This window comes from Thermobia domestica, chromosome 3 (genome assembly GCF_964235325.1).
Source record: "Thermobia domestica chromosome 3, izTheDome1.hap1.1, whole genome shotgun sequence".
Taxonomy (NCBI): domain Eukaryota; kingdom Metazoa; phylum Arthropoda; class Insecta; order Zygentoma; family Lepismatidae; genus Thermobia; species Thermobia domestica.
Genome location: NC_137456.1, coordinates 84890745 through 84906573, shown reverse-complemented (window position 1 = coordinate 84906573; position 15829 = coordinate 84890745). Strand labels below are relative to the sequence as shown.

The 15829-nt window shown below is 34.0% G+C and overlaps 1 protein-coding gene and 1 long non-coding RNA gene across 2 annotated transcripts in view; one reads left to right on the top strand and one right to left on the bottom strand.

Annotated features, from left to right (window-relative positions):
- LOC145680567 (uncharacterized) overlaps window positions 1-1355 on the top strand; it is a 38260-nt gene extending 36905 nt beyond the window's left edge. Inside the window, exons 2-3 of the long non-coding RNA XR_014130652.1 lie at window positions 91-169; window positions 850-1355. This is a non-coding gene — a long non-coding RNA (uncharacterized LOC145680567). The remainder of the gene's footprint in view (window positions 1-90; window positions 170-849) is intronic.
- The window catches only part of swi2 (Protein singed wings 2), a 201970-nt gene that overhangs the window by 76447 nt on the left and 109694 nt on the right, over window positions 1-15829 (bottom strand). Inside the window, exon 3 of the mRNA XM_081751203.1 lies at window positions 7509-8041. Coding sequence (XP_081607329.1) covers window positions 7509-8041 — 533 coding nt within the window. The remainder of the gene's footprint in view (window positions 1-7508; window positions 8042-15829) is intronic.

The window sequence follows — 15829 nt, the reverse complement described above, 5'->3', positions numbered from 1 at the left end:
AAATTATATTAAAGTATTATTCTAGAATCAATATAGTGTGCATGGTTGAAAATTGCAGTATAATGTTAAGTTTAGAAACACTTCTTTCAGTCTCATCCTAGCAGTTGCCTAGGTTTGACTTTTGTGGGTTTCCTGCATTTGGATTCAATGGGAGAAAAAATCTTGACAGGTAAGTTACACAGCAGACACCTAGCAGCCTTTTCAGATTGATTTCAATTTTATATTAAGTTTATTTATTTATTTCGTTTCAACTTCTGTTTATTAAAGATATGCTTGTTGTAACGTTTATTTTTACCTCTCAAAATATTGTCCTTGGATACCAAGTCCAAATAGGTTACGTTCATTTGATTTTAAAATGATTGATCCTAATAAACTCGTAGTCCTACTTAAAAAACTATGTAAGTTCCGTAAAGGAACTGATTGTATAAGTTTTATATTTCTGTAATAAAAAGTTCCGGAGTGACTTTCTAAGATAAATGTGTCATAAACGGGACAATTTTATGTTTATATTCTTCAATAACACAGAAAAAAATACTTACATTCACCTATTTTCAACCATATGACAGCAGCAACCTTATTGACCAAAATGTTACCAGTTAAGCCCCCCCCCAAAAAAAAATCAACAAATTAGTTTATAACTTCGTGGCGTACTCTTCTCTTTTCACTGGACTTTTTCATTTAAGAGTTTGATTTTAAAGCATACCTCAAAACTTTCACGAGTGTCAGTGAACTCTACTTTTTTCGGTTCAGAATTCGAATTTCTATTAATATAGGAATGAATGCTTACTTTGTTTTCGAGGAAAACATACTTTTTGTTTACTGTAAACAGGTGTGTTATTAATATTGCAGGGATCCTCACATCACGACAGACGCACGTGTCAACTCAACACGTGCTATTATTTATAAACAACCTAGTGGACAGCAAGCCAACACGGAGAACACCGAGGAACGCCGAAAGGAGACGGACCTCAAGGAAGGATCCGAGGAGGACAAATAAAAGGAGGACCACCGAGGGATCCAGCATCAGTCGCCCAACTGATCAAATCACCTACACCGCCCTGAGGTCGCACTGGACTAGGGGTACACCTATCCTTCCTGAGGTCGCACTAGACTAGGGGTCCTTTCTACAACCAAGCCTTGCGAAGCTGCCTTGAGCTGAGGGGGCTATCCTTCCAGACTCACCGAACTGGCAGGTGCCTTGGAGACTGCCTTGAGAGAAGGGGCACCGTGCAAAACACCTATTCTCCTCTACTTGGACATTAACGAGAAAACAGTATTGTACTCTTTGTAATCAAAGACATTTTGTATTTATCAAATTTTATAATAAATTGGTGAAGGGGATAAATCTCGGTTCATTATTGACTCTACCAAAATCATTACAATATATACAGTATATACAGAGTATATACTGAGTGTCCATGAAGTCCGTTGCCACCTAGTGTATCTTAGAAATGACTGAAAATATGAGAAAACGCAAAAACAAGTCCATCATGATTTTAAGAGGCTTGAATTTTGAGCTATAAAACGTCCACCCCAGACACTCCTATATAGGGGTACGTGGGGTCAACTTGAAAGTTTTAACTGGCAAAGGGGGTCGAGTAGTATTTCGCCGAAAGTTTCAAGTTCCTATGTTGACCCCATCTAAAATAGCGGGGTTTCACATTTTCGTGTCCATAAAGTCCGTTACCACCCCGTGTATCTTCGAAACGACTACGAATATGAGAAAACGCTAAAAACACGTCCGCCATTATTTTAAGGGGTTGGAATTGTGTGCTATAAAAGTTCCACCGTAAACCTCCAAATAGAGATACATGGGTAATCTTGAATATTTCAAATAGCAAAGGGGTCGACTAATTTGAACGGGCTCGACAAAAGAACTTCTGTTATAAGTTCTGAATTTTGAGCTATAACATTTTCAAGTTGACCCCACGCACCACTATATAGGGATGTCTGGAGTAGTCCTTTTATAGCTCAAAATTCAATACACTTAAAATAATGATGCACATGTTCTTGCGTTTTTTCATATTCGCAGTCGTCTCGAAGATACACTAGGTGGCAATGGACTTTATGGACACCCTGTATATTTGCACCTCACATGAAATTGTGCAATACTAAATCTATTTGAATTCATAAACAATTATTAATAAACTATGTACGTACAGACTAAAACATGAATAAAATAAGTTTTTTTACCTTTAAATATATAGGCCTACATAAAATATTTAAATATATTGCACAAAAAGTAATCTAAAATAGGGATTTCTCCTTTCTTTCTACATGCATTTAGTTCTGGCAACACTAACTTGGTTCATTTCAATGCTTTTCTTCTTCTTCTTTTGTTTTGGAGTTTGACTTGACAGTCAGTGTAAAACATGAAGAAAAAGGCATAAACGGATTGACGACTCGCAGCTGGAGAACGCAATGAAAAGAACATATCATTAGATGACTGTGTTCTTGAACACTTCTCACATCTTCATCGAAGTTAACACATACTTACAATACGAGAGATACGTCTCTAAATTTAGAGCACAGAAAGAAAGGAAGAAAGGAAAGACACGGCACAACTAAATTATGGGCGCTCTATGGCTTGTAGCCAGTTCATAACAGAAACATTTTTATTTTCTTTTGTTTATGCTGTTAGAGGAAGACAGAAGTATAAGAGTGTATTTCCTTAATATAGCCTATGAGTCGAGTTAAGCAGATTATTTAGGTAATGATAATTAATGTGAGATGCTGCCACAGAAGATTATAAACCAAGTATAAGTAACGGAGCGGGTGCAGATGAAGCGGACTAACATAATTTAACCGTGTTGAGCACCTATATCATCTTTTAAAATCTAGTCTAGATTCATATGGAAAACTATTTTTTTTTCTGTTCCCTCTGGAATTAACTGGAATTTTATACCGCAAAAATGTCGCAGGTATTCAACATCTTTAAAGAGTAAAATATTTATGGGAGAATTCCGATGCTCGCGGTGAAAGAGACTGTAATTTTTAGCTTAAGAAAGTTTAAAACTTTTACCCAACTTTCACTGGTGTAAATAATTAATATCATACTTACGTACCTCACAACGTAAAAGTCAGTAACCATGAAAAATTATCGTCGAGGTCATGCGTGTTGAGGTGTAATAATGTTATTTTCTACCTCATATCAGATATATATATATATTGAAAGCACAAACATTCGTCACATTCAAAATATTTTATATTATTTTAGAAAATCATCAGAACTGGAATTCCCGTAAAGAATTTCCAAAATCTGATCGGAATTTCAGGTGAATTTCCCAAGCGGTTTCACAATGGATAATCTTGGCCTCGTCACAGTCCGGATCTTAACCCATGTGACTAATTTCTTTGGGGATAACTCAGACGGAGTTCAGAAGACTTATTTTTGAGGCATTTAATACAATTAAGGAAAACATATGACGTCGGGTAATCAATAGCATCTACGTTCACTTAAATGAAGTTCAAAATCAAATTGGCCACTATAGTGAAAACATGTTCTCCTTTAAAACATTTCTCACTAGTATATTTTGAAAATAGTGCCATTGCAATATTCCAACGAATAAACGTTATATATATGTTCATGAAGAATGTTTTGAATCCAGTTTGGATAAATATACATTGTTGGAAGTCATGGCTAATACCGGTAAATTTGGGAGTGGTAGCAACATTATCTACAGATTTTACTTTGTTACTCAAAATCGTTAAAGACCCGAATGATATTGTTTATTTGTCCGATGTTTATTTTGGAACAAATATGATAGCTACAGATAATCTATGTATTCTTAGATGTGCGTATATATATAAAATATGAGTGTTTTGTTAAGATAATAAATATTATATTCTGTTTTTAAAATAACAGTCAAAGCAGAATGTAATTGGATAATAACTGAGAAATCGTAAAATTTCAATTTCCGTACGATTAAATACATTCGTGCTATATATATATATATATATATATATATATATATATATATATATATATATATATATATATATATATATATATATATATATATATGTGTGTGTGTGTGTGTGTGTGTGTGTGTATACTATTGAAGAGTAAGTTAATGTTGGTAGAAGGATAACATACGAATATACAGGGTGGTGCACGAAATGATCCACTTAGTTTATATAGAATGAAACATTTCGTGCGCCACCCTATACATATTTCATATGCTGTCCTTTAAAACCAACATTAACTTTTTTTTTACTACTTGTCAATTCCAAATTAAATGTAATCATAAACACAGATGAAAGTTTGATGATTGCCAGTTAACAAGATTGACGAAAGGAATCGAAAGTATATGGATTTTATACAAAAAGGAAGGAAGGAAAGAAAAAAAGAAAGAAAGAAAGAAAGGAAGGAAGGAAGGAAAGAAAAAAAGAAAGAAAGAAAGAAAGGAAGGAAGGAAGGAAAGAAAAAAAGAAAGAAAGAAAGAAAGGAAGGAAGGAAGAAAGAAAGAAAGAAAGAAAGAAAGAAAGAAAGAAAGAAAGAAAGAAAGAAAGAAAGAAAGAAAGAAAGAAAGAAAGAAAGAAAGAAAGAAAAAACTTTCTTTAATATACTCAAATGATGGAACAAATACAGTTATTCAAGACAGCTGTTCGGTCCAAGGATACTTTGGCCAACCGCACCCCTCCCGGAGCTAAGAAAAATTAATTGTTATTGCATAGCCTATATATCAAAACAGTATCCCACTACAGCCCCCTCATATTCTGATTTTTCTCTCCCCTTCTTCTTCGCCGAAAACATTTTCTAAAAGAAAGCCTATTCAATATTATATATATATATATATATATATATATATATATATATATATATATATATATATATATATATATATATATATATATATATCGTATAAATTAATTATAATTACTGATAGCATTGAAAAGTTATACTTTTATGTAGATTACTTAGCCATTCCACATTTCGTTTAGTATACTTAAAACACAATATAATTGTCTATGTTCCATATATCTATAAGGGTATTGCATCCATGCACATATGTATCTTTCTGTTCACTTTATCATTACACGAGTCTTATACGTAAAAATTGGTTGAGTTTAGTTGATTTTGAGTTTAACATCCCGTTCAGCAGCGAGGCTATATGAGACGTGGACCTACTGATTAACATGGAATCCGAACCACATGAGCTCCCGCCAGGGAATCGAACCCGGGTTTCCCACGCCAAAGGCGCGTACGCTAACCGCTTAGCCACGGAGGAGCTCGTAAGAAGTGGTGTTACATATGTGTGATCATATAGACGAAACTAAATGGAATTGAATTGAATGAAAAACAATAACTATTTTAAACTAACATAACACATAAGTAAGTTGCTGGAATGATGTTATTATGATTCAAGCCCGAATGTACTTCTCGAATGATTGTAGCATAAAAGTTCAAAAAGAAAATAAAAGTATATCTTTAGAAAACATGAAACATTACTGTATAATAGTAAAATACATTTTAATAAAAATACAAATAACTAAGTAAATTGTGTCAAGGATCTTTGCATGGACTCTGACAAAACAAGGCATAAACAATAACATTTAAATATGAATTATGAGTTATATATCTTCTCGTAGAAGTGAAAGGAAGTTTTGAAGTGTAATATAACTACCTATTTTTGTTAAACTTCTTCTTGAGCCTGATTCACAGTCGATTCAAATGTGGATAAAATTTACTTTGTTTATACTCTTGAAAATATAAATTATTCTAGTTCAAGTGATTAATATATTGTAGGAAGATGCACAGTTATTTTTCTGAAGAAAGAAAATGATTGTTATAAAACCAAAAGAAAGAGTTTAATTGAAATGTTAGAAACTCTACATTTCTTGTTTCGATATTGATACAAAGCTCGCATTTATAGTAAAATTATATATATACTTAACTTCTTTTGAATCAAATTTGATATTTTTAGTTTGACAAAGCTAGACTATATTACATAGCCTACCTTTAAGTGTATGGCTATTCGAGACTGTATTTTCAACGCGTTACCCCCCGCAACGAACGCAACCTAGGTGGCTTTTTCGGTAATTTTACTTTCGCCAGAGTTATAAATCATACTGTGTCAGGGTTTCCAGGTCTTTTTTGTCAAGTCCAGGTCTATAATAGCAGAGTTCCAATACTCTGCACACAACATCTTCCAAGCAGCTGTTTTTTTTTTGCTAAAATCCCCTTGTCTGGCAACACTTCTTTCCTTCCTTCAGACATCTTGTAAACAGCAGGGGGTCTATTGTTCCGAAACGCACCAAATACGCTATAGCCGACGTTTTCTGCGCGTTTTTATTGCTTTCGCGTTTGCAGCGCATTGCCATTAGTCATCCACATTTAAATACATAGTCAGCGTATTTCAAGCGTACGCATGAGCAATAGAAACGCGTTGTGATACGCTTTGAATAGCGGCCCACTAACAATTATACAATGTTATTAGTGTGTAAAAGAAGAATGTCTAAAAATGAAGCATACAGCAATGGGTGAATATAAATCCTCATGCGTAGTTTCCGATAAAGAAACGAATCTTTATGGCGTTGAAAAGTATGTTGTTTGTTGCCTACAATAATCGATATTTTTTTATTCTGTTGAAATAGGTTGTTTATACATTAACAGTATTTAATTGTTTATGTACTGTAGATGCAAAAAAAAAAAACTATTAAATATCTGTTATTCGTCTTCGTCTAACAGTAATGTATTCATTTTGAAAAAGGCTATATTTTCAAATGTATTACACTTACACACATGAAGAGAACCACGAACTCACCAAGTTTGTACACCCTCTGCAAATGTTCAATATGTTCCTCTTTGGTGACACGACACATGTCCAGACGATACTCGAGGTCATTCCATACATAATACATATCCTAGGTAGCATAGTTCTATCAATTGTCTGCATTGCAGCACTGATACTTTCTTTAAACTCAACTAAGGATTACGGTAATGGGGTACATAAACAAGGTCCTTAACGTATCCTCACAAGAAGTAGTCGCAGGGCGTTAAATCAGGAAATATAGGAGACCAGGGGAACAAAGCTAGGTTATTCTCACTAATACGCCGAATTCAGTGATGGGGAAGTTCATCGTTTAGGTAGTCACGAACTGGGATGTGGAAATGAGGGGGAAGGTGGACTCTACATAATCCAAACTTGGTGAGTTTGTGGTTCTTTTCATATATATATATATTTCATGTGTGTAGGTGTACTACTTTTGAAAATATAGCATTTTCAAAACGCATGAATATAGCATATGCTAACCCTGTATATGAAAAAGAAGCATCATGTTCAACAAATTCTTTTTGGTTCATAATAATGGCTAAAGTTTTCTTCAAATATCCGTCACATTTAATTGCTCATATAACCTATTACCAAACCTGATATACCTACCAGATGTGATCGCTCTCTACTATTAAACCTTCAATATTCCAATCATGGAAGAACAAAAAAAAAAAAAGCGATAACATTAGCACACAAATTTGCATTTTTTAAAAAAAAATCGAATCAGCTTACCTTTGAGGTAGACACGCGTCAAATTTGGAACTCTTTGGGTGTCTTCATCGGTTATATTCTCAATTTTATTGTACGATAAATCAAGGTCTTTTAAGGATTTTAATTCACTTACATCAGGGAACAACTGTATTCTTGAATTAGAAAAGTTCACATGTTTCAAATTAGGAAGAATCCCTTGAGACAAGGATGATTCCACTTTACGAACTGAACTTGGCATCAACAAAATCCTTTCTAGAGATCGAAAGTCTGATAAATCTTGAAAATTAAAGCTTTCACTTGTGTAGTTCAATAAGTATATGCGTTTTATCTTCTTCAGTTGACATTTGAGTTCTTGAGCCGCTGTCTTTAACACGGAAGAATTTTCTATGTGTGTACAGTTCAATTTGAGATCCGCGTCCTTGATTTTGCGGCAACTGCATGAATAGTTCAGACGGTAGCTTTCCGAGGTTGGCAACTGTGAAGTTTGTGTCACACATAACACTGTCGCAAACAGAATAATAACTATGTTGATCCTTAAAGAGTGGAAAGTGCACCTGCAAAAGAAGTGGAAAATATGATAACATGGTAAGATAAAAGAATTTAAAATAAACATTTAATATATATTATTGAAATCTGTAATTTCATACGAGGGCAATTTAATAAGTAATGCTAAGTTGTATTCTAATGCATACCACGTATACATGTTCACAAATGATAGTTCTCGTACATTATCAATGACCTTTTTTAATGCACTGATCCCAATATTAGATTGTACTCTAGAACAGAGAAAGAGTAAGTTTTAAGTTGTGCGCAAATTCACAAATGCATTTATACACTTTCTTTTCACTCATACACTCGCATTATGTAATGTAAGTAGTGGATTTTTAGATTCACTCTCGATCTACAATTTTCGTTTTTCATGAGACACAGAAGATTGTCTGAAAAATGATAAAAGCATAAAAAGAAAGAAAGAAAGGATAGGAAGTACGAAGAACAGCATTATAAGGGATCAAATATGTGCACTCTGCAGCATCAATAAAAATGCAATTGAGCTTACGTATGTGGGGTCCCTGGTTCAATTACAGCTCCCACAAAGTGGGCTCTGTGGTGGACAAACACCGTGTTCCTGGCATTTTTCGAGTTTCTCCCACTTTATTCATTCCGACATTGCATTTATTTCTCATCATCACCATCTCCTTTAGCCTAGATGGCATAATCGTAATACGTAAAACTGGAATATTTCATTTTTTGCAATTGAGATTACTTGTTGAATTGCTCTCGCCTTTTCTTTGAGAATAATACATTCTTTTCCTCAACTTTACAATTCTATAGTGCTTGTTTAAATACTATATCGTTTTTATGCAAATGAGCTCTGATGTGTAGCCGAAAAGTTAATCTTTCTGATCGTCGTCGAATTTCGGTGGGACGCGAAATTTTTGGTGCATCGTGAAGCGATTGGAGATTCATTTGAACTAACCGTACCGTAAAAGGTAATGAATTCTAATTCAAAACAGCGATGAGAACAAACCTTGCTTACTTTCTAGTATTTTGATATTCTTTATTGACTTTAGGTTAATCACCAAAATTTAAAACAACATAGGGGAGGGTACAGTAGACCTTTGAGCTCTACCGTGAAAATATATTAATATATATTAATGAAGTCCCTTTAAATCAGCGACTCCCAACCTTATTTACCTGGCGCCCTCCAGTGGTAGAGCGTTCACCTCTGGTGTTTGGGGTCCCGGTTCGATCCCCGCCCAAGTGAACTTTGTGGTGGATAAACACCGTGTGCGTGGGTTTTCTCGGGGTTCTCCCGTTTCCTCCCATTTTCTTCATTCCACCATTTCATTCATTTCTCATAATCATTGTCTCCTTTAGCCTAACCGGCATAATCGTGGGACGTAAAACTCAAAGATTTCATTTCATTTCATTTCGTTACCCTCGCTAGTCTGACTCCTTTTGCGAGTTCAAATACAACATTGAATTCTCAATTATTCAATAATAATAATAATGCAAGGGTGTCAAATAATTTTGACATAACTCTTCTTCCATTGCACATAGTTACCTCTTCCTTCGTTTATTTTATTGTTATGCTGTTGTGGTCATGCTATGAAAGTTTGATCCTAATTTCTCCATTTGTCTTCCTTTTGTTGCAGATAGATCATAGCCGCTCCATTAGAAATTTGCACCAAAGAGGAACAACGAGCAGTGATCCGGTTTTTGTGGTCGGAAGGTGGATCAGGGGGCCGAAATTCATCAAAGACTTTCGGCATGCTACGGGAACAGTGTCTACAAATGGATTGAAAAATTCAAAAATGGTCGCACACGTGTTACACACGAGGAAGGAGCCGGACGACCATCTACAGCCACAAATGATGACAACATTGAACTGAACGTGCATGTGACATGGTTCTTTTTTAGACAGATGAGTGATTATTGATGAAGTGGCACATCGTCTGGAAATTAGTCATGGTTCTGCGTACGAAACGATCTACAACAGACTTGGGTTCCTGTTTGATGGAAACTTCTAATGGAGCGGCCATTATCTATCTACAACAAAAGGTAGACAAATGGAGGGATCAGGATCAAACTTTCATAGCATGACCACAACAGCATAACAATAAATCAACGAGGACAGAGATCGTCATGAACAATGTAAGAGAAGTTAGAGCTGCATTGCGGATAATTTTTGACTTACCCTCCTAACTCTCACAATTTATATTTACTTCCAGGAAAACTTGTGCATACCATTATACTGGTAGTGCAGTACTATCGGCTTTGTTCTCAATCGAACCACAGTTCTTGCTCAATAATTATTTTGATTTGTGCGGTATTTGATATAACACAATGAGAAAAAAATGTAGGTGGCGTACTTAAAAAGATAGGTTACATGAGAAATTCCTGTAGTTTTTGGACTTAACGTACAGCAGACGAATAACTGAAAACGCATGTTTTATAATACTTTCTGTATACGTGTTCCATCTATACGTACTTTCCGTATGAAACAATATAGGCGGTCAGGATCTCCCATACAAATGGACGTATATAACATATAGCTGACGAAGGTAACATAATAATATGCATGTGATATACGGAAAACTGTTAAATGTCAGACATCCTGCAACGGCATGATGTAACATCTAAGGACAGTGCCTATGTAGCATACGGATAACGTATGCTCCGTACTGATTTCTATAGTGAGCAAGAGGATACTGTATATTTGTACAATACACCGCTGTCCGGAGAACGGATTTTTCTCTGTGCACCTCTTTGGAACGAATTTCGTAATATTGGTTTACGGACATAGTTTATTAATATTGGTAGCTTGCACTCCCTTCTGAACAGCTATATTTTTCTTTCGGTAACGGATTAAAATCGGAAAACAATTGAACATGAACTTACTATACCTGATCGGAACCAGATTCACTTACACATATGTTTGCTCATAATATGTTTTATTATTATTATTATTATTTTAATCATGTTTAAACTTGTAGATACAAGTATATGCAATAAACTTCGCGTTTTTATACTTAAAGAACGAACGGAGCTGCTGTACCTTGCATCATAACAACAACATATTTCGTATGGTTAGTTTCACGCCTTCGCTAAGACTAGTCTGGCATGGGTGGTCTTTCTGATAACAAAATTATCTTAGACATAGCACCTACTTAACTTCGCGGAAGTTAAGTTTTTGTTGAGCTAGTCTGGCACATTAAACTAATTATACAGAAGATAAGTTCTTATCCATGTCAAATTGTTAGTAGTAAAATGTAGTTGTTAATCCATACGAAACAATAGCGTATAAACCTGCCTTCACCCACACATATACACATATACCTAAATGTCATCAATAGATTTTGCTCACAGTGTTCCGTTTCCAAAGGAAATAACTACTGTACATATATGGTGTACAATGTCCGTAGGAATTTCCTTGAATGTTTTCGGAAGACTACGTCAATTATGAGTCGATTATTTAGAGATAGATGATTTACAATTTGCGCAGAGAAAGTTTACATGTCTGAACATAGCTTATGGCGAAAATCCGTCTTTTGATTTTGAGGCGCCTTCCTAAATAGCGCGTTGTCATCTATAAATTTATCGACAAGGGTTACTCCGCTAGAAAAATCAGCGCGTAGAAGAAACTACTTTCATTCACACTCAATAAAATGACACGAAGGAATTTTACATCAATTACACCTTATGAACCATGTGGCTCAGACTCATATGTAGTGTTTTAAATATTACAAATATTAGTTTTGACTAATGAAATGGTAGTTATTAGTGAGTGATCCCCTACCCACAATGATGGCAATGGCGGTAGAGCGGTATGATTAGACATTGATTGAAAGATACTGCTAAATAATCTTGTCATTTTTTTATTTCAACATCCTTCATACAGAACACAAGCACGCTTAATTAATATATATATATATATATATATATATATATATATATATATATATATATATATATATATATATATATATATAATTACCCCTAATTTAGAATATAAAGATTAATTTACTTTGCAGATGAGTAAGCTCTTCCTTCATTCGGTAGAGAAAGCAATTTTTTTAAAATTTTGTTTTGAATCTCGCATTACAGTGCTTATTACGCATTAGAATTTTTCAAAATAAAGAATTAACTTGTATTTACGTACTACTGGAACCGCGCTAAAATTTAATATATAGATAAAGCTTTAAATAAGTTTTATGTAGTGTGCCAAAGACTGAGAAACACTAGCTTGATACAATAATGTTGCATTTCGTTAAATTCGTACATTTATATCTGGCATTGCAGTCCACAATGACTTGTGGGTAGATGATTTTTTTTTTTTTTTTTAGTTGAACGTCCCATGGGTATACTTCAAGGCTATGGAATATGGTGATGATGGTAGTAAACTTGCTTGTGGAATGAAGAAAGTGAGAGGATACGGGAAAATCCCCAGAAAACCTACGCATATGGTGTTAATTAATTAAAATTATTATTTTGTTTTAATAACTGTTTGTTAAAACTATTTTGTTTATTACAAACTAAATACAACTATTATTTAAAAAGTAGTTCACAGGAAACCAAAACAACATAATACGTAATCAAGTGCAGTCGAGTTTGTTTCTCTACTCGCTGCCTTAACTTAGATTTTAGGGGTGTTGTTTTTCTGGCAACATTGTAATTTCTATGGATGGCAACACTGAACATTCTTCACATTCATATTTTCTATTGTAGAATAACATTATCTATAATTGTGGTAAGTTGCATTTCATGATCTCTTTTCACTTATGAAAAACAAGCGAAAGAAAAATGGTATTTTTTTATTACTTTTAGTAAGGCAGGTTCTTAAAGCCCTCTTGGTGGGAACACTCCACGTACCAGAGATAAGCATTCTACCACTGGATCATCGTGGCCCACTTAGGTGATGTATGAGCAGTATATTGATCCCCACAATCATTTCAGCTTTCCAGATCAGTAGTCATTGCCTCTTAATTCAACATTCCCTACGATGCTGAGTCAACACAGAAACTACTTTGCCAAGAACAAAACCCGGGACTACATGCAACAAAAATTCACGTATTAACTATTTGGTTGTGCATGACACTATTAACATTTTTGTTGAAAAACATACCAAAGAAAACTCAACAAAATCACCACATTCCTTTTTCGCAAAAAAAAGAAGAAGAAAAAGAAAAAAGAAAAAAGAAAAGAAAAAATAAAACTATGAATTTTATTTCATATTTATAAGTTCATTCCTGTAATATAATACCGCACATATTTGTAGCCTTGTACTTTTGAGGAGGGCAGGGGATGGATGAGATGTTTAAAAATAAAACTTAAATTCTTTTGCTTCTCACATATATTCTACAAAAGAAGAAAAACAAGTCTTCAGCGCACATGACATGACACATGCTAAGTTCAGAAGGTCAACAGTTTATATCATCATAACATAAGAACTTTACACATATCTCGTTTATATCTTTTATATATATATCTTATACAACTTATATATCTGCGATATCATCACGAAATCATGTAAAAGGTTTTCACGATGTCCACTTTATACAAGTCAAGGCGAAAGTTAATAGTCAAACAGACACGTATACGTATTTTCTTTCATATTTATTTATTTGAGGTTTTGATGAAACTCTTCATGTCATGACTTTCATTTCACTAATAATTTTCTTTATATCTTTTAATATTATACATGACGTAATTCTATCTGGTTATTAATAACAACTGTGCTTTAAGTCAAAATAAGTTGCCTAGTGAATTCACTTTGAAATAAAAATAAAGAGAAAAATATACATGTAAAGAAGTAAAATACCCAAATGTACACATACGTAATGTACACATTACTTTCGAATACATGAAATAGTATTATTATTATTTAAAGTTACCTGAAATGCCGGTTATTCGCACGGGAAAAATAGCTTTGTGGAAACATATATCTGAAGCCTTTCTTCCGCTTAAGACATGCATTTCAATTAAAGTGGGAACTTCCTCGTAGCTAAGTGGTTAACATACGCGCTTGTGGCGTGGGACGCCTGGATTCGATTCCCGGTGGAAGCTCATGTGGTTCGAATCCCACGTTAAGCTGTAAGTCCACGTCTCATATAGCCTCGCTGCTGAAAAAGGACGCTAAACTCAAAATCAAATCAATAAATAAAAATGAAATGTAAAAAATATTAGACCCTAAACTCCTCGTCGACATATGCACCAGCTTTGGTACATAAATGGGCCCATCATGGGCTGACTTAGGATTTTAGCATGTTACTTTGATTAAAATACATATTTTCATGGGGAGAGCTGGGGATCATAATATATTCGAAAAATGATATATCACGAGCCTGTCAAGTTAGAAAGACGAAATTTAGTAATATATCTATACATAAACTCCTCACTACAAAAAGGATATGGTATCAAGTATTAGTTCATTTCTCTCCTTCGTTCCAGTTTTAAGTCTTGTATTCGTTGTACACGAAGTCTTCTCTAGGGCACGTCCATTTTTTGCTTCAGATCAATAAGCATCATCATTTAGAATAATACCATCCGTAGTTCATAGCTATGTAGAACTTCCAGAATGTCCAAGAAATGTTCTAGCATAACTCTGGAACATTTGGAGAAATTTCAACAGAACGTTTTTACATACATTACCTTATAATAGCTTTGGGTAAGATATTCCTAGCACCCTTTGGGGATGATAAGAAGGATGACATGTAAACTTAATAGAAAACGACCGATATTAGTGTCGAATTCATAGTTTTTGGACTTACTGAGATGAACAGCGACAGTCTCGGTTCCCTTAAGTTCAAGTTCAGATCCACTTGAGATAAGAAACCTCTAGAGGTGGGATGAAAAGGTGACATGTAAAAAATATCAAAAGCAACCGATATTAGTGTCGAATCTATAGTTCCCAAGGTTGGTGAGATAAATAGTGACACTCTCGATTCCATTTAAGTTAACGTTCAGCCCATCAGAATATGAGACAAGAAGGAGTGACAAATGTACAACGAGATACTTTGTGTCGGTCGATAATTACTTGTATCTTGGGCAGAAAGTGCTTCTACACAAGCACTATACCTTATATGTTACTCGAATAAGATCCTTTTGTATCATGACACCTTATTGATATAATGTATACTGTAAAATATCATCTAAAGTAATTACTATATAATGCGCCCTAGAAAGATCAAACATTGTTAACATCACCGTTTTTAATAATGATTGAAACTGTTGATCATTGTAATGTGTTTTAAAATGAAATTATTTCTTACGTTTTTGACTTCGTACCCTTCGTTGATTATATTAGTAAGCGACGACGTTTTTATAATAAAAGATAAATATTAAAGGAATAAAAGACTTATTATAAATGTATTTATATGAAGGAAACTTAATAAAGTTATATACGAGGGGCGATCAAAATGTAAAGGACACCATTAATATAATACCATTATTATAAACGGACCAGTGGTTCTTAAATATAAAAGTCAAGCTACCTTGTAACTTTTATATCTAGTCCCATCATCGGGCGACATTTTATACAACGAGATACTTTGTATCGGTCGATAATTACTTGTATCTTGGGCAGAAAGTGCTTCTACACAAGCACTATACCTGATATAATGTTACTTAAAAATAACAAAAGAAGAATGTTTTTAATATATGTAAGAAATATACATTATTATTGTATATTTGGTTGCTATGTAGTTGTTTATAGATACATAATTAACATGTATGATTGCAAGATAGTTTGTGTGAATATACGTTAAAAGAGAATCAACGAATAAATCATCTAATACTTATCATGGACTTATGATTTCAATAGAAAAGGTGATAATACTAGT